The following is a 25,243-nucleotide window of genomic DNA, read 5'->3' as shown; positions in this document are numbered from 1 at the left end:
CCCAAATAAAGCTCTTTGTTGTCTACAGATTATTTTTTGACAGGTGATCAAAACCCTTTAAAATAAGCTGGAGAGCACCCATTTTACTAAGGCTAGTGATGCTTAAGACATGGATTTAACCTGAAAGTAAAAGCTTTTCTCAGGTGGAAGCGTCTACACCTCCTTCACACCCCACCACCAGCCACAAGACGTCTGGCGTTAGCTCCAGAGACAGTGAGGGTCCGGGCGCAGGGGAGGAGCAGGCTGAGTAGGGAGCGCCCCCTACATGCGGCGTGGGTCCGTCAGCCTGTGTACTTCACAGACGCACAGAGAGAAGGCAGTCTGCTCCGCATCACGCCGCCGCTACGAGACCGGCCCGGATTTGAACCTGTCCTCCTGAACACATGACACTGTCTCTCAACAGAGCGCCCCCACAGCTTCAACCCGGGCGGTGTTCTGAGCGGGGAGGGGAAGGCCAGGCTGCGTCTGTTTTCAAAGCATGGCATCAGTAGGGGCTTCACTGGCGGCTCAGCTGGTAAAAAATTTTGCCTGCAACGCAGATGACTCAGGTTCCATCCCTGGGTCAGGAACATTGCCCTGGAGAAGGGCATGGTTACTCACTCTGATTTTCTTGCCTGGAGAATTCCAGCACTTGAACTGCATTCTTGTCCACGGTCAGCATTGTCTCCTCAAATGAGACGTGCAGATCTCAGCGTCAGCATCCTACTGTACCTTCCAAGGGAGTCTGGCCGGCTCGGCACAGAGGAGGGCGGGGGCGTGGTCTCTGCCCCCCTCACGGGCTGAGACAGCTCAGATGGATGCTTTCCCATCTTGTTTTTGGCAGAATCACTCATTTCTGCTGCTTACCTGAAGAGGCAAAGAATTATGCTTCCTGTTGTAAGGGAGATCAGAGACACGCTGTAGCCCAGGGTGTAAATGGCCTTCACCAGAATGTAGAACGTGATCTGAAAGAGAAGGAGATGCGTCCGTGAGCCGCAGCGGGGCCCTCCTCCTCGGGAGGGGCTGGGGGGCTGCTGCTGCAGGCATGACGGAGCAGTAATGTCCTGGAGCTCCACCTCCGCCCTGAGCCAGAAACGACACTCAACGCCCACCTGTTCCCTTCCATGGCACCGTGAACCACTTGGCCTGGTCTCCATAAGGCAAACCTGTCTGGAGGGTGCCAGCTGGGGAACCTCAGGAAGCCAGGACGGTGGGCGGCACCTTTGGAGGTAAGCACCAGGCCTGCCCAGAGCAGTCAGCCCTCCAGACGCAGGGACCCATCTCTGCAGCTCGTGCTCGCCTCTGGGGGGAGAAGTCCACCCCGGTGGGTGCTGCGCCCAGCCCGTGGTCTTCCCCGAGGTCACCCTGCCCACGGAAATAGCCACTTTCAAGCAGAACCGGGCGGGTCTGACCCGGGAAGACCAGCCTGAGGCAGGATCCTGCCTCCATGGCGCGTGGCTCCCGGCTCCCACAGCGGACCCCTGGTGTGATCTGGGTTAAGTGAATGGGACGGCAGAGGTAAGCGTGAGAGAAACGGCAGATCCTGCCTCCAGCGACCCCGAGGCCCACGGGTCAGCGTGTGTGGGATGGTCACTCTTTGTGGCCTCGAGCTGCAAGGGAGGAAGCAGGGATGCACTGGCCTTCACAGCATCCTTGGAAACCCGCACTGGAGGTCTGCCCCCTTGTCGCCCTGACGCGGGGTCACAGGCAGGACGGGCCTGTTTGCAGCAGCTGCCACCGTGTCATCTGCAGTTACAGTGCAGGCGGGACCGTTGGAAAATGACATATTTCAAGCCCACGGAAAGCACAAAAAACGAAGTGATGAGCACACACACTTGCAAACAGACCCCAGAAGCGAAGCCACAGCTGAGTAAAACCAGGGGGCGCCCGGGACCCTCCCCAGGCGTGAGGCCCGCAGTGTACCTATAACACACGCGGTCTGTTCTCGGGTCTTGGCGGGGTCGCGGGCGGTCTCCTCTCCTGTAGCCGCCTCCCTGCTGCTTGTCCTCCGCGCCCCATCGCGCTGTTTGCAGTTGCCCCGCCTCCTTTATTATTGTTCAGTCTCTGCTGCGTTTTCCCTTCTCCGCCTTTTTCTCACGTTTCCTGACTCTCAGTGCCCCCTCTGCTTTCTGCGTCCCCGGAAGCACACTCCTCAGGCTCGTCTGATGGGTCTGTGGCCGTGGACCCATCAGGCTTGTTTTCTGGACCGTCTCTTCCCGCTGCGTTTCTGAGCGCACTCTGTGCTGGATCCCGAGAGTCCCAGGCGCGGGCAGAGGCCGCGTCCGCGCGGTCTGCGGTGGGCAGCCTGTCTCAGACTCTCAGCGGCTGGGTGCTTTCCGGGCTCACCGCAGCTGCCTGGCTGGGGATGGCCCTCTGTCCACGGTGCCTGGGTGGCGGGGTCTGTCCCTCCTGCTGGGGCTCCGATCACAGTGACACTGCCGCTCATCCCAGGGACCCTCCAGGGCCTGCCCCCTCACCCCTCTGCGGTGTCCTGGCAGTTTCTTTGGACTTTTCTTCCCTGTTCCAGAAATTTCTTTTCATCTGTAACTGATTTTGCTCTTCGATGAATCTACTTGAGTTTCATTTTAAAACTGAAGTGTAATTGATTTACAGTGTTGTCTTGGTTTCAGATGTACTGCACGATGACTCAGTTACACACACATGTTCGTTTCCTTTATAGGTTATTACAGAATACTGGGCATGATTCCCCTGTTGTCTGTTTTACAGACAGTAGTGTGTGTCTTAGTTCCAAGCCTCCCCCCGTCTGCTTTGTTAACCATGTTCGCCTTCTGTGTCTGTAAGTCCGTTTCTGTTTCGTAAATAAGTCCATCTGTATCATATTTTACATTTCACATACAATTAATACCACGTGACTTTCGTCTTTTCTGACTTCACTTAGTATGATCATCTCCAGGCGCCTCCGTGTTGCTGCAAATGGCATTATTCCATGCTCTCTGAGTGGCGTTCCACTGTACGTATGCACCACCTCTTCTTAATCCGTTCACCCACCGGTGGACAAACGTGTTTCCATGCCCTGGCTACTGGAGACGGTGCTGTGATGAACACTGGGATGAATGTTTCTTTTCTAGTCAGAATTTTCTCCACATACATGCCCAGGAGTGGGATTGCTGGATCATATGGTAGCTCTATTTTGGCTTTTAAAGGAACCTCCACAGTGTTCTCCATTGTGGCCGCACTGACTTACACTCCCACCAACAATGTAGGAGGGTTGCTTTTTCCCCACACTCTCTTCAGCATTTATTTTTTGTAGAATTTTTAATGATGGCCATTCTGACCAGGGTGAAGTGATGCCTCGTTGCACTTTTGATTTCCATTTCCTTACTAATTAGCGATGTTGAGCGTGTTTTCATGTGCCTGTTGACCACCCGTATGTCTTCTTTGGAGAAATGCCTAGGTCTCCTGCTCATTTTTTTATTGGGTTGTTTGTCTTACTGTTTTTGGGTTGCATGAAGTATTTGTATATTTTGGAAACTAAGCCTATGTCAGTCTCATCGTTTGCAAATATTTTCTCCCAGCCGTAGGTCGTCTTTTCATTTGGTTTATGCTTTCATTCACTGTGCAGAAGCTTATAAGCTCAAGCTCCACTTGTTTATTTTTACTTTTGTTTCTATTGCCTTGGAAGACTGATCTAAGAAAACGCTGCAATGATTTATGTCAGAATGTTTTGCCTATGTTCTCTTCTAGGAGTTTCATAGCATCCTGCCTCATATTTAAGTCTTTAAGTCATTTTGAGTTGATTCTTGTATATAGTATGAGGGAGTGTTCTAACTTCATGATTTATATGCAGCTGTCCAGTTTTCCCAATCCCACTTGCTGAAGAGACTGTTTTTTCTCTGTTGTATATCCTTGTCTCCTTTGTTGAAGATTAATTGGCCATCGATGTGTGGGTCTATTTCAGACTCTCTGCCCTGTCTCATTGATCCATGTGTCTGTCTTTGTGTCAATACCATGCTGCTTTGATTACTGTAGCTTTGTGGTATTGTCTGAAGTCTGGGATGGTTATGCCTCAAGCTTTGTTCTTATTCTTCAATACTGCTTTGGCAATTCTGGGCCATTCATGGCTCTATATAATTTTTAGGGTTATTTGTTCTAGTTCTGTGAAAAATGTCATGGGTAATTTGATAGGGATTGCATTAAATCTGTATATTGCTTTGTGCAGTATGGTCACTTTAATGATAATTTTCCAATCCAAGAGCATGTGGTTTCTTTCCATCTTTAAAATAATGTTCAGCTTCCTTTGTTAGTGTTTCACAGTTTTCAGCGTGTGAGTCTTTCACCTTCTGGGTCGGTCTTTGTTGCTGTTCAGTCTCTAAGTCATGAATGACTCTTTGCGGCCCCATGGGCTGCAGCACGCCAGGCTTCCCTGTCCTTCACCATCTCCTGGAGTTTGCTCAAAGTCATGTCCATTAAGTCAGCGATGCCATCCAACCATCTCATCCTCTGTCATCCCCTTCTCCTCTTGTCTTCAATCTTGCCCAGCACCAGGGTCTCTTCCAATGAGTCAGCTCTTTGTATCAGGTGGCCAAAGTATTGGAGCTTCAGCTTTAGAACCAATCCTTCCAGTGAATATTCAGAGTTGATTTCCTTTAGTATTGATGGTTTTAACTCCTTGGTGTCCAAGGGACTCTCATGAGTCTTCTCCAACACCACAGTTTGAAAGCATCAATTCTTTGGCACTCTGCCTTCTTTATAGTCAACTCTCACATCCATACATGACTACTGGAAAAACCATAGCTTTGACCGTATGGGCCTTTAATACACTGTGTAGGTTTGCCATAGCTTTTCTTCCAAGGAGCAAGTGTCTTTTCATTTCATGGCTGCAGTCAATTTCTGCAGTGATTTTGAAGGCCAGGAAAAGAAAATCTGTCACTGTGTCCATTGTTTTCCCATCTGTTTGCCAGGAAGTGATGGAACCAGAGACCGGGATCTTAGGTTTTGAATGCTGAGTTTTAAGCCAGCTTCTTCACTCCCCTCTTTCACCCTCATCAGGAGGCTCCTTAGTTCTTCTTCACTTTCTGCCATTAGAGTGGTGTCATCCGCATACCTGAGCTGTTGACATTTCTCCTGGCAATCTTGATTCCAGCTTGTGATTTATCCAGCACAGCATTTTGCATGATGTACTCTGCCTAGAAGTTAAATAAGCAGAGTGACAACACACAACCTTGACATACTCCTTTCCCAATGTGGAACCAGGCTGTTGTTCCCTGTCTGGTTCTAACTGTTGCTTCTTGTCCTGCATACAGGTTTCTCAGGAGGCTGTAAGGTGGTCTGGTATTCCTATCTCTTTAAGAATACTCCACAGTTTGCTGTGATCCTCAGAGTCAAAGGCTTTAGTGTAGTCAATGAAGCAGAAGTAGATTTTTTAGAAGAATTCCCTTGCAGTTTTTATGATCCAGCATATGTTTGCAATTTGATCTTTTGTTCCTCTGTCTTTTCTAAATCCAGTTAGTACATCCGGAAGCTCTCAGTTTACATACTGCTGGTTAGTCTTATTCCTCAATATTCTTTTTTGATGTAATTTTAAAGAGGTCATTTAAAAAATTTCTCTTTCTGATATCAATATTTCATCGTTAGCATAAAGGAATGCAATAGATCTGTATACTTTGCTTTTCATTATTTTAGTTCTATTTTTTCCCCCTCAGAGCAGGTCCTTTTTGGAATATCTTGTCTTTGGTTATTTTCAATTTCTTCTTAAAAAAAAAACATTTTAAAATGAACTTATTTGTATTCTGTGCTTGATGAATCCACTGTCTCCAATGCTGGGGATATGACTTCACTGTGTGTGACCTGCTGACTGGTTCACAGTGCTTTCTTCTTTGCGTGCGTGCTAAGCCACCTAGTCGTGTCCGACTCTGTGCAGCCCTATGGACTGTAGCTGCCAAACTCCTCTGTCCATGGGATTTCCCAGGTGAGAATACGGGGGTGAGTTGTCATGCTTTCTTCCAGGGGATCTTGCCAACCCAGGGGTCGAACCCGTGTCTCTTGTCTCCTGCATTGGCAGGTGGGCTCTTCACCACTGGTGCCGCCTGGGAAGCTGCTTTGTGCAGTTTGTACATTTAGGCATGAGCTCATCTTTGGGGTTGGTTTACGGGAATGTGGGAGGCCTGGGCAAGGATTTCCTTCCGGGAGAACCTGTGTTTGCATCTGCCAGGCCCCTCAGTGCTGCTGGTCAGGAGGGCTCTGCCTGCATGTCTCAGCTCAGAGTCTCCTTAGTGAGCAGCATAACAAGAAACCACCCTGCAGGAAGGCACAGCTGGGGTGACAGATCCCGGGGAAGACGGGCATCCAGGAAGGAGGACAGCCCAACAGCGAAGCTGGCAAAGGAATCCTATGGGGAGCCCGAGTCCACTAGGATCAACCAAGTCCAGTGGAAATAATAAGATAACTTTTTTTGTTTACAAAATTGGTGATAACTAAAAGAATATGAAAGTGCTGGTGAGGGTGTTCGCTAAATCACATCCATTTCCAGTGAAAATGCACATCAGCACATTTCAGGGAAAGCTGTTTGACAACATAATTAAAAACATCCTCTTCATACTTCACATCCTTTAACCAAGAATTTGAGATTGGCACCCAGATTTGTTTCGTTAAAGTAGTAAGATATTAGAAACAACCTAAGCTATGAACTAAACTCAGCATATTTATAAAACAGAATATCACACTCCCTTAACAATCTTGTTTTTGAAGGATGTCGACTGACTTCAGAAAATGTTCATGATATATGATACTTTGTAAAACAGAAGAAGCCGGGTGTACATTACGTACAATGGCAACTTTGAAGTAAACACATGAGCGCCGGGAAGGCATGGGGGTGGGGACTGCCCACGCCTTCCTCCTGGAGGGCCCCTCCCTGTTCACGCTGCCGCACCGTGCAGTAAGAGGAGTAGAAACAGGAACGGTTGCACGCTAACCACACGCACAGCAGAGGCTGCTCGGAGGTCGGTAATGGGCCGCCAGTCTTCAGTTCCCAGCAAAACTACTGGCAAGCTCCCAAGGGAGAAAATACCTATTTTCTGTCATCTGTAACACCTATAAAGAAAGACAGTGAAGTCGCTCAGTCGTGTCTGACTCTTTGCGACCCCATAGACTGTAGCCTACTAGGCTCCTCCATCCATGGGATTTTCCAGGCAAGAGTACTGGAGTGGGGGTGCCATTTCCTTCTCCAGAGGATCTTCCTGACCCATGGATCGAACCCAGGTCTCCCGCATTGTAGGCAGACGCTCTACCATCTGAGCCACCTTTTAACACCTATAATCTGCACCGCAAACCTCATGAAACAGAGCTGAGCACAAATACTTGGGGGAAATGCAACGAGTCCAGTGCTCACCCCCCTTCTAATACCTCTGAAATTAGAAGGCCTTGCTCCCCTTCAGGGTGAGGGACCCATCTAAACGCTCCTTTGTAGTAATTTCTTGATACAGAAAAGATTCATTCTACATGACTGGCTGAATTTAATATTCATCTGTGACACAGTCAGGATAATAGGATGACACCCTTTCCAAACTCATTCTTATGAACTGTGAATTTATAGAAGTCTTACAACTAGACATCTAGTCTAGTGATGTATGAAAAGGATGTTTTTAATTATATTGTCAGTTAGGACTTGTTTTCCTGAAGCCAATGAAAGGTGATAAAAGAACATGTAGGATACTCTGCAGTTCTTAACTCTTTTCTTTGTAACCCTTTGGGCATCCACTAAGCTTGTGGTCCGTGAAAAGTCAGCTCAGAGAATACACTACTTAGCTGATGTTTGATTGCATGGGGTTTGGAGTCAGACAGGCCATGTCTGGCTACACTGTTGATGAGCCTGGTAGTCTCTGCCAGCTTCTGTCTGCACACAGGGCCTTTGCAGACCCTTTCAAGTGTTCAGAATTGTGTATCACCCTAACCTGCGCACTGCACACGTTTGGACCCTTGTGGTGTCATGGGCAAAAAGCCACGGAGGGCATCTGCTGCGGGTTTTGCTGTTTTCCCTGCAGTCCCAGTAAGCTTTTCACTGTCGCCTAGCAGAAAGCCTTTACGTGTGACCTGCAACGGTGTTTATGCAATTTTATGCACAAGTTTATGCAATTGAGTTTCAGACTCGACATCACATCCCCTAATCTTGACCAGGGCATCTTAGGGAGGAAGGTGACCTCTGGGGCTTTCTCTGAGGCTTCTCCAAGGGGTGTTGGAGTGAATATTGGGGTGAACAGAGAAAACTCATTAAAAACAGCAGATGAGCCTTGCACACAAGAGCCGTGGCCTGAGCCGTCCTGTGAAGTGACCGCTCTGCTCCCCTCCATGGGCAGACGTTGCTCACCGTCTCAGGGCATCTCTCGGAGGACCGGTGAGGGGGTCAGGCTGGCCCGGCTGTGGTTCTGCTGCTGACCGTGTCCAGCACGGGGCCCCTTGGGCCCGAGGGAGGCGGGACTGCTGTCCGTCAGCATGTGGGTCAGAGGCCACTTTACCCTGAACCGTTAAAACCCTGTCATCCCGAAACAAGGGCGCAAACCTAAAAACCCAGTCAGGCAGCTAATTCAGCCACAGCCCTCGGTCAAGCGGCTGCTCCGCTTTGTTTTCCCTCTGCTGAATGGATGGAGTGCACGTGCTTCTGAAACAAGGGAAGGCCTGAGTTCTGGCTCTCAGTACCGCCCTGAAACAAAGTGACCTCGCCTGGTACAGAGTGGGCGCCAGGGGCCGGGGACCCCCGCATCTCCACCAGTGATGTGACTCAGCCCAGGGAGCCCGGGAGGGCAGGCGGGTCCCTGCTGGGTCAGAGCCAGGGCCCCTCCCGAGTCAGGGTCCCGGTCCCTCCGCTGGAGCATCTCCCAGTGTGCAGACAGTAGGAAGGGAGGCCTCAATGCATCCCATTCGTATTCAATGCTGTATTGTTCTTTTCCCAGAGAGCCCTCAGATTCGCGAAGCTTGAGGCCTACAGGATGATTCCTGGGAGTGGAGAGGGGGGAGAACTTTGCTGCGGGCACCTGATCTTGAGGGGCTGAAGCTGCAAAGATGACTATCAGGGAACAGAAAGGTCAGTCCCAGTGCGGCCGAGGTGCCCCCCAGCGGGACACCCGAGGGCAGGTGGGGGCCACGTTTCCAGGGCCTCAGCATGAGCAGTACACATGTCTGCACGACTCGACCAGGGGAGATGCTCCAGTGTCACATGAAACAGGCACGAGTGTGAGACTTCGATTTACTTGGGAAAACGCTCTACAGCGTGTCACCGTCATCGCGTGATCAGGCGGTGGGGGGAACACGCCAGGGAGCTTGCCCTTCTCGAAGCTTCGGGGTCTTGGCGGGGCGGGCTGCAGTGGGCAGTGGGGATGAGACCCTGCACGCTGGGCTGTCGAGGCCCTGCTGGGAGGAGATACCGCCCCTTCCCCCACCGTCACCCGGGGCGGCCTCCCGCCCCCCAAGTGCATGGGGCCAGGTGGCGAGTGAGTCCCCCGCAGACCCCGCTGTCCATGCGCACCCGCCGCCTGGAGCTGCCGGCAGAGCCCTCCCCAAGGCGCCCCGTGGCCTGGCCTGTGTGTGCAGACGCAGAGCCCTAACTATGCGACGCAGCCTCTGCTCGACCCGCCAGGCCTGCTGTGCATCTGCTGTCCCCGGGACTATTAATAGCTCTCGTTCTCTCCTGAGAGCCCAGGTTTGGCCAATATTTTATACAGCCACCCTATTTATAACCCAGTCGTGGGTTATGCAATCAATTCCGAAGGTGACAACCAACACTTAAAAGAAGGCAGCACGGAAAATGTGGCTTTGTGGAGTGTTTGTGTTGGCTCACAGTGTGAAACGCATTTCTAACTGTGGATGTCAATCAGCAGTCGAAAGCCCCTTGGCTGGACCAGAGACTTGATTCGGGAAACTTCTGATTACAGCCTGGCCCGGCCCATTGCCTCACCCCGCAGCTGAGGCACAAACACCCTGACGTGTTCTCTTTTGAACCTGCGGAAGCCCCGTGCTTCAGTACCTTTGTAACACAAAAGCTAATTCATTTCCGCAGACCTTTTGGTAATGATTAACCTGTGTACCTGGGGCCCTGGGAATGCAAAGGAAACCACCGTTGATACTCAGTGTCTGTCTGGGACAGGAGCCACTTGATTAGAAGGCACAACCCCTGTCTCTGGGGAACGTAGGACATACAACGTCCTGTTGGATGAACAAGACTAACACAAACCCTGAAAAATGGATGAGTAGGCGCTGACCTGCGCTTCTAGCTGCAAACTCAGACCGAGCGGCCAAGGCACAGCAGGGGCCAGAGGGGCAGGGACCCCTCGTGGCTGGCAGGCGGCAAGGGTGGGTGGGGGGCTCGAGGTGGGGGGCGTGGGGTGCTAGGGACACCGGGATGTTTCTGGATGGGGGCCGGGGCCGTCCAGGCTCCATGCAGAGGCATCAGTAGTGCACGACACTCACTCCGCTTGGCAGCTGCTCCGAACACGCCGGTCCTGCTGGGTCTCCCAGCTCCTCTGAGAAGGCACCGCAGGGACCCACGCACGCTGTCCTGTGGGGCGGCAGGTGGAGGGCGCAGTGGGCAGTGTGTGCTGCCCACGGCAGGACACAGAGTGGGCTGGCCAGCCCGGGCCTTTCCTCGTGGTGGCTTTGGCGCAGGGCAGGATTTTGGAGCCTGTGGACCAGCAGCAGGGCCAGGAGGTAGCCTCTGTCTCCCGTGCAAGGAGGTTCCTATTCTCACGTCAGAGAGGCCTCCAGAAACACAGCCCCGCCCGTCTTCAGGGCCTGTGGTCCAGGCTCAGTTCCAGCTCAGGATTCGCTGTGAGGCTCACTGTCACGCTGGTAACAATCTTACCGTTGAGTTTTTCTTCCTGAAGGTTGTTGGCAAATATCTTTTAAGATCCACCCATTCTGATTAGAAGATTCTAACTATAACCTAATCATGATGGTGCTTTGCAATTTACAGAATGTAGCACAGAAGTTAATTCATTCTCTTCTTCCAACGGCCTGTGAAGGAGCAGACGTGTTCTCGCCACCCTTCTCTTACTCAGGTGGGACCTGAGTCCGGGGAACAGTCGTAAAACGCGGGGCCACCGAGGTGCAGGGTTGAGACTCCACTCAGACCCTAGTGTCTTCTCCCTCCAGAGGCTCCTCCCTGAGGGCAAGTTACCCAACTGTTTCAGCTTTTTCCTTTAAGAGGAATCGGTCAGTTCTGCAGATAAGGACGTGGATGTCACCACTCTATCCAAACAAAGAGCAGAACTCTGAACACACAGGAAGTCAACGGCTCTCCTTTGGTCCACAAGAGAAGGGAGGACACAGGACAAACAGCTGTCCCAAGACTGGGGGGGACCAGGCAGCGGCAGGAGCTGGGGGCTCCCCGAACAGAACCGCGAGGCTGCCTGTTAAGCTGCAGGAATCAGACACTGGCGCGGCGGAAAGGACAGAGAAGGACGTCAGCGAGCAGGACAGAGCAGAGTCCAGTCCGCGTGATGGTCACTGGTCTTTGACAAAAACTAAAGGCAGCACCCTGGGGCAAAAGCAGTCTTTCCAACAAACGCTGCTGGGACAACTGGACATCCACACGCAAAAGAACGAGCCTAGGCACACCCATATGCTGCTGCTGCTGCTGCTGCTAAGTCGCTGCAGTTGTGTCCGACTCTGTGTGACCCTATAGACGGCAGCCCACCAGGCTCCCCCGTCCCTGGGATTCTCCAGGCAAGAACACTGGAGTGGGTTGCCATTTCCTTCTCCAGGCATACCCTTATATTTTCACAAAAATTAACTCAAAATGGGCTATAGCCGTAAAGAAAGTAGGAAGGCGCACAGTCCTATCTAACTCTTTGTGACCCCATGGGCCATAGCCTGCCAGGATCCTCTGTCCGTGGGATTCTCCAGGAAAGAATACTGGCGAGGGTTGCCATTTCCTCCAGGGGATCTTCCTGACCCAGGGATCAAACCCAGGTCTCCTGCATTGCAGACAGATTCTTTAGCATCTGAGCTGTCAGGGAAGCTCCTATAGATGTAAAGGTAAACTGCAAAACCATAACTCCTAGAAAATAACATAGGAGAAAACCCAGATTCCCTTGGGTTGTGATGCTTTTTAAAATACAATGCCTGTATGTATACCTATGGCTGATTCATGTTGAGGTTTGACAGAAAACAACAAAATTCTGTAAAGCAATTATCCTTCAATAAAAAAATAAATTAAAAAAAATACAGTGCCGAAGGCACCCTTTATGAAACAAATCATTGATAAGCTGGACTTCAATAAAATTAAAAAATTTTACCCTGTGAAAGAATTTCAGAGAATGAGAAGACGGGCCACAGACAGGGAGAAAATATTTGCAAAAGACATCTGATAAGGATTGTTATTCAAGACACATAAAGAACTCTTAATACTCAACAATGAGAAAACAAACAACCCAACTAAAAATGGGCTGAAGACCTTAAAAGCTGCCTCTTGAAAGAACGGATCCAGGTGGCAAACAGGCCAATGAGAAGATGCTCCCAGAAAGCACAGGTCAGGGCGTCCAGGTGGACAGAGGCCCCAGGAGCCTGCAGACTCGGTGGTGAGCAAGAGTGTGCGGACTCTGCACTCACCGGGGACCCCAGTGGTGAGCATCCCTTCGCTGTGAAGCGGTGATTAAAGGCAGAGCTCTCCCTCATGGGCTTGTTGGGGGATTTAATGAGCCAATCCATGTGAGAGCTGTAAACACTCTCAGTAAAAGCCCGAGACGTGATTTATGGCGCTTGGTTTGATTTTATAATAAAGACCGTTTTTATTAGGAAAGAGATCCTCGAGGTTGTTAATCCAGCGCCCCTAGTCCTCCTGGGTCAGGCTCCGTTTGCGCTCACTCTGCTTCATGGAGCACCTGGAAACACCCACCACCTCCCCACGGGCAGCGTGGTCCCGCCTCCCGCACGATCACCAGCATTGTGTAGGAAGGACTGGCCGGCGCGATCCTGCTGACCGCAGCTCCTCCTCCCGTCTGGGGGGCTCAGAGGCGCCGCGCACCCAAAGGGGAGACACAGGTCCCCGGCTTTGTGCTGGGCCCCTCTGGTCTCTGCTGCAGCCTTCGGGGCCTCTGAGTGGACCTGAGCCCAGCTGGGCGTCCTGACAGCACTGTCCCGGGAGGAAATGACCAGGCCCCTGTCCCGGCAAGTTGGGGTCACCTGGGGACATCACGTTGCCCCCGAGGTCACTGTCCTCCTGAGGATGAGCAGAGGCTTCAAGAAGGAGACGGGGGTCCAGACAGTCCCCACGACTAATGCCCCCTCATCACAGGCAGACTCCCCATGGAGACTGCAACCCTGAGCGGCCGGCAGCCTGGCCATGGGTCGGGGGGCAACCCTCCGGAGGCGGGGGCCCTGGGGTCCTGGGATCCTGGGGTCCTGGGGGCCCCATGGCACTCCAGAGACAAGGGTCCTGGTGTCCCGTGACCTTCCGAGGTGGGGGTCCTGGGGTCCTGGGGTCCCTGTCTGCACAGCTGTCAAGACTGTGGCCCAGCTCCCTGTCTTCAGTCACCGCAGGGACCGCTCCTTTGTTGGTATGGACTGGTTACAGGAGAATGCATTTTCTTTTAAAACCCAAATGTGACATTTCTGAGGTTAAAAAAAAAAGTGGTAGATATTTTTGAATGTTTTCTCCCACTGACACCTATTTTGAGCACAGGGTTTATGCTAAAGAAAAGGCAACAGAAAGAGAGGTCGGGAACCTGTGCTTTGCCACCAAGCACCCTCACGCTCAGTGGGGAATCCGGACCTGACCCTAGAGACACCAGGCAAAGCCCACAGGGAGCCGGGTTGAGGGGCAAGGCCTCCAGCACGACGAGGGAAGGACAGAGAATGGCTGGGGCGGGAGAGGCTGGGTCACTCCACCAGAGCCGCCCTGGCTCCTCGGAGGGACGCGCCCTGGGCAGGGGACACAGACAGCAGTCAGGGAGCAGCTTCGCAAAGACGTGCGGTGCTGGGCTTACAGCAGGGCTGCTCACTCCTGAGGCAGCGCGTGTGTGTGGCCAGGGGTCTGCTGCTTGCCCCCCAGGCCTCAGAGGCTGCAGGACAACCAGCCAGCCGGGTTCCCCGAACCACTCCTGCAAGAAAGTCGCCTCCAAACAGGCCTCAGGAAATGCTCAACAGCAGGAAATTTGACGGTTGAGTCTCCACTTGTCCTGACAGAGTCCGGGTGGAGGCAAATGTCACTGAGAGATGATTTGTCAAACAGCAGAAATTTGTTCTGAGGGGTCTTAAAACTATTTGAATATAGAAATAACGTATTTGCTGACTTCTGAAGAGGTAGAAAATATAACCAAACCACTAAAGGGAACACGCAGCTTCACTGTTTCTGGTCCTTCATCCACGTTTCCGGGCGTGCAGTCTCTTGCTGCCCTTGTCCAGCTCCTGAAATGCCCACGTCCCACCCCAGTGGCGGGTGGTACCACCCTAACAGTGAGGAGGGGAGCTTCTCCGAAAGCCTGTCCTCTCTTCCTAGGTCTGTAACAGATCGCCAGTAAAACAAACATTGTTAATTTCCATATTTTCTTCAATTATCTCTTTGGACTACAGACTTTCAGTCCTGAAATCTGTATGTCATGTGGAGAAACAGACAGGATTATCCAGCGAATATCCTGGTTGCCCCCATCCTACCCTGGAGCAGCGCCTCCCTTCCTGAGGGTCTGGTGGGTACGGCTGGGGCTGATAGGCACCCAGCCCTGCTGGCAGGGCTCCCCATCCTGAACCCACCCCCCGCCTGCCTCACCTCCCAGACGCAGTGCCGCCCCGTCATCTGATGAGCAGTCCATGCACTGAGTGTGCCCTCCCGTGCCCTGAAAAAAACCCTGGGAAGCTTCCTCCCTCCACTTGATGCAAAGTGAAGCACAGACACCACCCTTGGTGCTTGTTTGGAGGCAGAACGGGATTGGCCACCGTAACAGAGCTGACTGTGGGCCCCCCTGCACCTTTAGGGCTCCAATCCTGGCCTCCGCCCCCTGCAGGCCATCCCTGCTGAGCCCCTCACCCCACCCCACGCGGGGACATCGTGGTCCTGCAGGGCCTAGGAGTGAGAGATGGAAGGCATCTGACGCGGAAGGACCGCGTGCTGGGGACGGGGACCCTGGGGGAGGCAGCACTAGCGGTCAGAGTGAGAGTTGCTGCGTGGTCTGAAAGCTGAGAGGAGGCCGCAGAAATATTTTTAGGAATATGGCATAACATGGAAGAAATGTGTCTGCTTGAAGCATGGGAAGGTTGAAATGCCAAACAGCTCTCTTGGCTAAATTTAGCAGAAGTGCTCTTTATTTAAGACCTATGTTAGCAAATATATAATGTGGGAGATGTATGGAGTGCCTGCCGTGGCGTGTCCACTCAGCACAGGACGCCAGCCTGTCTCTGGGACTGCTGTCCTTGGGAGGGGCCGTGGGCCAGGCACACGCAGTGACTGAGTCACACCTGGTGGCCGAGCGGGGTACAGCCCTGGGGCCCTTCACCTGGGCGGCTCTCGATAACAGGGGAAAGGAGACCTCCTGGGCCGACAGAGACTCATCACGGCCTCCGACTACAAGCTGCTGGATGTTTTGCCAGCTCTCGGGTGGGACACTGGGCAGGAGGTGGGAACCAGAGGCAGGGAGGCTGGCCAGGACACTCTGACCAGGAGCCTCCAGATGGCCTTCAGCGGAGGAGGGAAGTCAGGAGGACAGGGTCTGCCTGACGTGCTGTGGGGGCGCCCCTGGGCCACAAGAGCCTCTGGGTCTGGGGCAGGACTGGTCGGGGGCTTGGTGGGGGGGCAGGTAGGCAGGCAGATGACATGGGGTGGAGTGCCCAGTCCTGGCTGGTCCCTCCTGAGGCTGAGGCTATAGTGCAGGATAAGCTCCTTGGCTCCAGAGACCTTCAGCTCTCAGGGAAACCCTGGGCTCCCATGATAAGGGTGGGACTTCCTTAAACCTTCTTAGTGGTATTAAGCCCTTTATCCAAGGGTTAAAAGAGAAGAAGTTTAAGATGAAGATACGCAGGCCAGGCTGGAGGTGACTTTTGCTGGGAGAGGAACACAGACAGGGGAGACCTCGTCTGTGGAAGCTGGGGCACAGTGAGAGGGTGTCCCATGATGAGCAGGGCTGGGTCAGGGTTTTGAGGCACCAGGAATGCAGGCTTAGACCACTGAGCGCCCCCCAGCCCCTCGCAGCCTCACAGTCACGGCTCCGGCTGTCATCCAAGGGCTTCTCTGGGGTCTTCAAGCCCGTGTCTCCTTCTCAGGGCTCCCGCTCCCTGTTACTTTACCTCCTGATTCCCTCACCATATGTGGCTTATGTGGAGACTGTTTTTCCCCTTGAATTTAATTAACTTTGAAACCAACAAAGGTTGCACGCGTGGCACCCAGGGTGGAGTTTGGCTCCGTGACAGCAGGAAATCCAATTACAACTGTAGAACTGGGGAGAAAGATGGGCTGATGAGACGCGGAGTGATGTATTAGCAGGAGCCCATGGAAGGCCGGTGGGCTGAGGCTCTCGCTCCCCACCAGGAGGGCCTGTCCTGGCCTCGCTCGGGCAGCCCCATGCCTTGAGGCTCTCATCCTCACGGACTCGCTAAACAACCAGGCATCCAAAGCATGCGAGCGTGGGAGCTGCAACCAGGGAGAGAGTTACTCATCCTGGCTTTGTGCCATTATTTCCTTCACTTTCTCATATTAAAGTATTTTGAGTTTCTAATCCATTAGTAGGGAATATGCACTCATGATACTTGCAGAGTCTCTGAAATGTTTGAGAACAAAAATAGCTTTGCACACTGGATAGAAAGGCAGTGGGAAGTCACAGGCGCCCCATCCTCGAGGGGTCTGAGCCGACGCGGTTCCCACAGGGTGTCCTCTACAGCCGTGTCAGTGCTTCGTTGCCTGAGGACAGAGGGGAATGCCGGGGTTCCTGGAACATTCACGTGTGACGTGAGCACAGGCTGTGCTTCCCCCCATGGGGTCCCGAGGCCTGAGAGGTCCACATGCTGGGCTGGCTGCGGCGGCGGGCAGGAGCTGTGGGCAATGGTAGGTGGGTGTTGGAGCCCCACCCGCCCTCCACGCTCAGGAGGCCGGGCGCTCCCCGGCTGCACCCCTGGCCTGTCTGGGAGCACGTGTGAGGTGACAGGGGCCGGGCCACTGTGGGGCTGTCCTCGCTCCTGGTCAGAACAGGGCTGGGACACTCGTCTCTACAGGGATGGTCCTCAAACTGGGGTCAATGCTACGCAGTTTAAGGCTCCCTCGTAGAACACCGACAGGACGGCTCCCAGTTTGGACACGTTACATCATAGAACAGCAGTCTGGGGCGAGTCCGGAACCTGAGATGGCTCACAGGCCCGTAAAGAGTCGGTTGGCCTGAGTTCCCTCGGTGGTCTCTGACCCGCCTGGGGGCCCGGCCTCCAGCGAGCCCACGGGCCATGGCACCCAGCCTGTCCTGGGTGGCGGGGCTGACAGTGGAGGCGGTGAACGCCGCCCAAGCCGCAGGCTCAGCACCGGGGCCCCACCTTTGTGCTGCAGCCACGGGGGCCATGGGGGCCTTCCGGCCACCCCTTCTCTGTGGGGTCCCTGCAGAGCGCCCCAGGGCGCAGGTCCAGGTGGGTCTGTGGATGGGTCAGCAGCCCTGGCTTGGCTGCCCAGGTGGGTCCCAGTGCATCTGGGCAGCTGCCCTTGTGTGGGGAGCGGGGGCTCGGGAACTGCCCCCGAGGAAGGGTCAGACGGACTGACTCTCGTCAGAATGGCAGGGTCCCTGGCTATGCCACATTGTTCCTCCAAACCACAGTTTCTCCATCTATAAAGTAGGCTGTCACCTGGTAAATGAGGTGCGGGTGGGCAAGCGGCTGACGAGCACACACCTGCAGTGGTTGGAGGAGTAGGCTCGGGGCCTCCCCAAGGCGGATGTGAGGGGCTGTGAGCCCCCACGCCCGGCGCACGCAGGAGAACCTCACACCTGTCAGCAAGGCGCACATAGCACGGACGCCCAGCCGCACCCCGGTCACCCTCCCTGACTGCCAGTCACGCCTCACCAGGCTGATCTTCCAGTTAGAGGGGTACACGCAAAAAAAGGTGCTTCTTCTCCAGGGTTTCCTGATCCTACAGGAGAGGAACTGGCTTTAAATTACAGACCTTGGTGAAGAGAGCAAAGGAAGCCCCTCGGTCATCCAGGAAAACGACGGGCAGCAATGTTCCCGCGGGTCTCACCTGGGGACTGACATGGGGGACTGGCGGGAGGGGGGCCTCAGCCCACAGACAGGCTTCTGCCAAGGTTCTCTGGGCTCCTGCTTGGGTGGCAGGCAGCCCCCAGGCTCTTTAAATGAGCCCCACACCCAATGTGTGGACTGTGTGGATCACAACAGACTGTCGAAAATTCTGAAGGAGGTGGGAATACCAGAGCACCTGACCTGCCTCCTGAGAAATCTGTATGCAGGTCAGGAGGCAACAGTTAGAACTGGACATGTAACGACAGATTGGTTCCAAATAGGAAAAGGAGTACGTCAAGGCTGTATATTGTCACCCTGCTTATTTAACTTATATGCAGAGTACATCATGAGAAACGCTGGGCTGGAGGAAGCATAGGCTGGAATCAAGATTGCCAGGAGAAATATCAATAACCTCAGATATGCAGACGACACCACCCTTATGGCAGAAAGTGAAGAAGAACTAAAGAGCCTCTTGATGAATGTGAAGGAGGAGAGTGAAAAAGGTGGCTTAAAACTCAATATTCAAAAAACTAAGATCATGGCATCTGGTCCAATCACTTCATGGCAAACAGATGGGGAAACAATGAAAACAGTGACAGACTTTATTTTCTTGGGCTCCAAAATCACTGTAGATGGTGACTGCAGCCATGAAATTAAAAGATGCTTGCTCCTTGGAGGAAAAGCTATGACCAACCTGGATAGCATATTAAAAAGCAGAGACATTACCTACAAAGGTCCATCTAGTCAAGGCTATGCTTTTTCCAGTAGTCATGTATGGATGTGAGAGTTGGACTATAAAGAAAGCTGAGGGCCAAAGAATTGATGCTTTTGAACTGTGGTGTTGGAGAAGACCCTTGAGAGTCCCTTGGACTGCAAGGGGATCCAACCAGTCCGTCCTAAAGGAGATCAGTCCTGGGTGTTCACTGGAAGGACTGGTGCTGAAGCTGAAACTCCAACTTTGGCCACCTGATGCGAAGAACTGACTTACTTGAAAAGACCCTGATGCTGGGAAAGATTGAAGGTGGGAGGAGAAGGGATGAGGATGAGATGGTTGGATGGCATCACTGACTTGATAGACACGAGTCTGAGTAAACTCAGGGAGTTGGTGATGGACAGGGAGGCCTGGTGTGCTGCAGTCCAAGGGGTCGCAGAAAGTTGGACACGACTGAGTGACGGAACTGAATACCCGAAGCTGGCAGGGAGCACACGTCTGAAGCAGGCCCAACCTGGGGCTCCTAAGGCTCATCCCTGTCCACACAAGGTCATGGCCTTAGTAGCAGGGCCCAAGGGGAGAGGGTGGGCTGGTTTTTGGTAGTAAACAAAACAACCCCCGTCACGGGCCATGGCTTGGTGAGCGTGCCGGCACCGGGGAGTTTACAGAAGGCCCGGGGCAGGCTTCAGCAGAGCCGCGGTCGTTCCTGGAGGGGGGGCTCTTCTCGCCCCTCGCCTGCCCTGGGCCAAGTCTGGACCCAGCCTGAGAGCATCACCAGCAGGCACTGAGCCGGGGCAGCCCCGGCCAGGCACACTGGCTCTATGTCTGCAAAGATGCTCCAAGCTTGGTCCCGTCCCTGCGGCTGGCTCAAGGCTAAGAAAACCGCTTCACAGCTTTTGAAGAGCCTGTATTGTGGCGACATCTCCAAGGGAACAAGAAACCCTCACAGCAGAAAGGACACGCATTACAGCTGGGCTCAGCAAGCACCGCCACTCTGGGGTCACCTTCCAGACACAGCAGGCTGGCGAGGCCTCCCTACCCCAACCTTACAGAACCGTCATGATTCCTAAGCCCATGCAGCTGAGCTGAAATACGGGCCCAGCTGGATTTGACCGGAAGTGGAAGGAGCAGCGAACAAGGTGCTTACCTTACTCTCATCCTCAGGGTCGCTGTAGCCACAGGCGTCCATGAAATCCGGGAACGTCTCTGACCACCCGTCACTGGTGCAGTTCTTGCTTATGTTTCCTGGAAAGTGAACGCCACGGGTCTGATCTGCGTGTTCACGGCGTGCACCTGCGCCTCGGGGCCTCTCGCTCCCTCTGCCGGTGAGGGTCAGGGCCTGGACCAGGGCACCCGCTGCTCAGGGCCTCCTGACCCCTGGAACCCGGGCAGTGGTCCTGCATTTCAGGGGGCCTCGGTGGCTGGAGGGAGCAGGTTCTCAGACAAAGCACGGGCACATGATGGTCGTCACGTGGGATGCAGTTAACCGTGTGCTCGGATCGCCACAGAGCAGAGTGGAAGTAAACAGGGTGTATCCTGTCAAGTGAGAAGGGTCTGCAGCCAGACCCGGATCACCGTGTTCTGCTCTCCAGACCCCGATCACCCTGTCCTGCGGCTGGAGTCGGGAACAGAGAAGAGCGATGGCGGAGCAGGGTGCGGGGCTCTTTGTAACTCACGCAACCCTGACGTCTCACGAGGAGGCCCTGCGACGATCCCTTGCTGTGGACAAGAAACCTGACGCTTAACGAAGGTGGCCCACCGGCCCAAAGCTCCACAGCCGAGAGCAAGTGGCCCGTTTCAGGACGGGGCAGTCAACTCCTCAAGTGCACAGCACGCTTGCGGCCCACCTGCCCTTGGGACAGTACCCTGAGTTCTGGAAGGCCAGGGGGTGGGGCGGTGAGGGGAGGGCGGAACCGCGAGGGGCGGGGCAGCAAGGGGATGGGCCGTAGTGATGCGGCGGGGCAGAGAGTGAGGGGCGGGGCAGTGGGCGAGGCAGTGGGGGAAGCAGGCGCACAGTTAGAGGGTCTCCCCACCAGGGTCTGTGAGAACCTTGCTCTCCGGCGGCGTCAATCGCTGTGGGACCTCCCCCTGCTGTGGGGTCCTCTTATCTCCAGGCCGCTCCCTACTCTGGCCGTCCTGAGTTGCGGTTCATGGCGGGGGTCTCAGTACAGTGGTGACAGGTCCCCACCATAGTCCCCCCAAAGCTAACTGCACACCCTTCATGGCTCAGAGGGCAAAGAGCCCTCCTTCTGTGCAAGAGACACAGGTTCGGTCCCTGGGTGGGGACGATCCCCCAGAGGGGGGCATGGCAGCCGGCTCCAGCATTCTTGCCTGGAGAAACCCATGGACAGAGGAGCCTGGGGGTCACTACAGTCCTTAGGCTGTAAAGGACTCAGACACGACTGAGCAACTAGCACTTTTCCCACGCTTTTCCTTGCTGCTCAGTGCATGGTTGAGCGTGACTGTCCCGTAGGGGCCATGGTCACAGCGTCTGGTCCTGAGCACTGACAGCTGGGCTCAGACCCTGCTCCGGAGGGTCCTGACTTGGGGGTGAGGCTGGAATGGTGGCGGGCTCCACAAAGAACCAGCCCCCGGGAAGAGCTCTCATCCCGGGTCACGTTCAGGCTCGAGTCAGGGGCAGGTCAGAGCCCTGCAGCCCTCTAAGGACCAGCCCCGTGGCTTCTAGAGAGAAGCGGGCAGAACGCAGGGCTGGGCCCTCTTGCTGCTGGATGCAGAGTGCAGCACCTTCCCCGAAGGGGCAGACCCTCTGAGGGCCTTTGTCCATTCATCAGAACAGATCTCAGAGTCCTTGAATCTGGCCCTCCTGCACCTGGAGGTTTGACACCACTCCTTTCAAAGACCTGCCTCAGAGCAAAACCCAGCCCAGCTCCCCACCCAGAGGCAGTCTCCTGCGGCCCGTTCCCACCCCCATCCTAGCCCTGCTTGGGGGGACCTTCTGCAGCCCCAGGGCCCACTGGCATGGTTGCTATGACAACGTGCACCAATGTCTGGAGAGACCCCCCCCCCCACAACTTCCCACCTACAACTTTTTAAAAAAATAAAAAACAGGTGTATTTCTCACACATCCGGGTTTTCACGGTCTGTGTGCAGAGCAAGCCCCAGGAAGAGGCAGCCCTTGGCCCCATGAGCGCCTCCTGCAGGTGTTCAGGGGCTGAGAACCCAGAGTCGGTCCAGGAAGGGAGACGTTTCCTGTGAGGGAGAGAGTGCGTCCTAGGCCAGCAAGGGACACCCTGGAGGACATGCTCTGAGGGCCATGGGCGCCCAGGTGAGGCAGGTGTTCCTGTTCTCCCTCTGCCTGGTGCCCGCGGCCCCTCGTCTGCACTGGACACCCATGTGCCGGGCTCCTGCTCAGGGTCTCCCGTCCGAGCCCTCCGCGTGTGCTGTGGGTGGACGGCCTGGCAGCAGGCATTCTGTCCTCCCAAGCTCTAAGGTCAGGTCAGCACAGCTGCTCCCTGACCCACCAGGTCGTGGATACCGACGCCCTGCTTCTTGTGCCTCCATGGAGAAGTAGATCCCTCTGACCAAAACCCCCAAAAAGCTAAAAAATGACACAGCGGAACAGTACCTGGTTTGCTGTAAAAATTGCTGAACAGTTTTGGACAGGGCACCGTGACGGTCTCGCCAACATCCGCGGGGCGCCAGCAAGTAATGTTGTCCCAGATGCCGCTGCAGGCTGCAGGGGAGACAGGGGTGAGCGAGGCCTGCGGCCCACTGCAGGCAGCTCCCTCCGGCCCGCACGTGGCACCCAGAGGTGGGGCCAGATCTGCTCTGAAACTTTGCAAATAGAGAGCCTATCAGTTAGATGATTATACTGCAAATGATTCTCCTGTGAAACAAACTCGCACCACGATATTATTGAGAACATGCTTGGCACGGGTTCACTGTGATCAGCTTTGCAGAAGTGAGTGAGTGGGAAGGGACGAACCTGAGGCACCCAGAGTGCACTGTGCACTTTTGAATCTCAGCAGAATCAGTACTTTTTCCTGATGATATGCTTGCCCCTGTGACACAGTGGGCACCACCCGGTATCTGTGTAAGTCTCGGAGGTGAGGGTCCCCTGAGGCACACACCCTTGTGCTTTTATGGACTCTGACTTCAAGGACAATTTGTAAATTTAAATATTTGATAAGATTTAGTTGATTGCAGCAGTCAAGATGATATACTGGTGGTGAAATTTTAGGCTACCTTCGTGGAGTTATCTAATAACTTAATTAGCACAGTGTTAAAGCCTAAAACATTTTTCAGATCTCCTATTTTGTGTAATAGCCCCCCCATGAGGGTAATTCATGCACACATTGCATTAATCATCTTACCAGCAAACAGCACTGAGCCTCAAACAGTGCAAGGACCTCTCATGTCAAACAAACAGAAAATGAATCCTTGAACCCAGGGATTTTTTACTACAAGTTCAAGGTGTTTCTACTATGTTTTGTGACCTCTAAAGTTTTGCATTTCAGTTAAACTTCAGTATTGGAGGAGCAGTGTGCTGGCTTCAGTTAAAACAAAGAAACAACACTTCTGCTCTCTGACATGCCATCCAGATCTGTACGATAACTGTGATATAGTTTTGGTTTGACCACAGGAATGTTTTACTTCTATGAAAACAGATAATGAAAAGTTGGCTCCAAACCAAGTTTTGCAAAAAAGTTGAAAATATCTTTCTAAAGGCTTTTATAAATAAAATGAAAATATGTGTGCTTAGTCACTCAGTCTTATCCGATTCTTTGCAACTCGATGGACTGTAGCTCACCAGGCTCCTCTGTTCGTGAAATTCTTCAGGCAAGAATACCACCCCTCATGGGGTGGCTATTACTCAAAATAAGAGATCTGAAAAATGTTTTAGGCTTTAACGTTGCACTAATTAAGTTATTAGATAACTCCATGAAGGTAGCCTAAAATTTCATCACTCATATATCATCTTGACTGCTGCAATCAACTAAATCTTATCAAATATTTAAATCTGCAAATTGTCCTTTAAGTCAGAGTCCATAAAAGCCATTTCCTTCCTTAGGGGATCTTCTTGACCCAGGAATCGACCCCAGATCTCTTGCATTGTGGGATGATTCTTTACCATCTAAGCTGCCAGGGAAGCCCCAAAATGAAAATACACTCATCCTACAAACTGCATTCCATACCAAAGATTGAGCACAGGAACGCACACTACAGTAGCTCACACATGTAAAGAGAACGCTGCTTTCTGAAAAATTAACTAGAGTAAATCATCAAGGACAAAGACGTCAGCAGAAACACTCTCCCAGTTGGGTGGACAGTGTGGCCTGTGGGCCTGGGGGTGTGTGGGTGAGCAGGGGGCAGTGGTGGGGGGTTTACCTGGGCAGTGAGTCTGAGCACAAGCCACAGATAATGGGGAACATATGCGCTTCTCTCTCCACCTTCCAAACCTCATGAAAATGACAGTCGAGAAATCAGAAAGGGCAGTTCCTAGAAAACTTTATGGCAGTTCCATAAAACTTTGAAGACAGACAGCACGTGTGTTTTAAAGACTCAGGCAGAGCCAAGGGGGCACAGAAGAGCCTGCAGGAGAAGGGAAGTGGGCAGTGCCCTTGAAGGGCCCTGGACCCCAGGACCTGGGGCTCAGGCCGACTAAATTTGGAAGAATCACACTGAGTGTGAATTCTGAACTCTGGGAACTCCAGCCTCCCCCAGCCTGCCAAGTGTCTGGAAGCTCTGCTTAGGCCACCTGCTGGAGCAGTGCCCAGGGGAGGCCCCAGACAGCCAGTCCACCTGAGACAGGCGGAGTCGCTCTGAGAACTGCAGTTGGGGACCACCCGGTGTTCATCCCGAGAGAAGCTTGTCTTGTTCTGCTGCAAAGTCTGATGCTAACTGTTGAGAGATATGGGGCTTCCCAGGTGGTGTTGATGGTAAAGAGCCCACCTGCCAATGCAGGAGACATAAGAGATGTGGGTTTGGCCCCGGAAGACCCCCTGGAGGAGGGAGTGGCGACCCCCTGCAGTATCCTTGCCTGGAGAACCCGATGGAGACCGGAGCCTGGCAAGACTTTGTTTTGCAAAGCCAGATTTCCAGACATTCCCAGCCATCATTCTCACCTCTAACTCTGTGGCTGCTTAGCAACTCACTTTCCTAGTTTTTCCAAAGCACACCAATTGGTTTTCCCAGAAACAAGTGCCTTTTGGTATCTGTCAGCTTACATACTGTTTAACTAAGCCGGTGGTTGAGTAGCAGATGTGGGCGGTGACGATACATTGTAAGCTCGGCAAAGTGGTCCCAGAGGTTGCAGGGAGGAGGTGGCGGAGAGCCTTGAGCAAAGAGCTTCCCGCCAGGGTCACCAGAAAAGAAAGCATAGGAGCCCAGCGGACACTGGTGCTGGGCTTCCTAAGCTCCTCTTGGGAGGGCAGTTTAGTTCCC

The 25,243-nt window shown here is 53.5% G+C and overlaps 1 protein-coding gene across 11 annotated transcripts in view; it reads right to left on the bottom strand.

The window, feature by feature from the left end:
- VIPR2 (vasoactive intestinal peptide receptor 2) overlaps positions 1-25,243 on the bottom strand; it is a 69,261-nt gene that overhangs the window by 24,608 nt on the left and 19,410 nt on the right. For 4 of the 11 annotated variants that reach the window (XM_086394621.1, XM_086394620.1, XM_086394615.1 and 1 more), the window contains exons 3-4: positions 22,425-22,532; positions 847-944 (exon numbers count right to left, since the gene is read on the bottom strand). In XM_086394621.1, coding sequence (XP_086250747.1) covers positions 847-944; positions 22,425-22,487 — 161 coding nt within the window. In that variant the 5' untranslated portion in view covers positions 22,488-22,532. Of the gene's footprint in view, positions 1-846; positions 945-19,985; positions 20,084-22,424; positions 22,533-25,243 lie in introns of all 11 variants that reach the window. The other 7 variants (XR_015161818.1, XM_086394614.1, XM_086394619.1 and 4 more) reach the window with 3 other exon arrangements.

Source organism: Bos grunniens, chromosome 4 (genome assembly GCF_055505025.1).
Source record: "Bos grunniens cultivar Pamir isolate PY7600 chromosome 4, Bosgru_T2T1.0, whole genome shotgun sequence".
NCBI classification, from domain to species: Eukaryota; Metazoa; Chordata; class Mammalia; order Artiodactyla; family Bovidae; genus Bos; species Bos grunniens.
The sequence above is the reverse complement of the archived record's forward strand: the minus strand, read 5'-3'. Positions and strand labels throughout refer to the sequence as shown.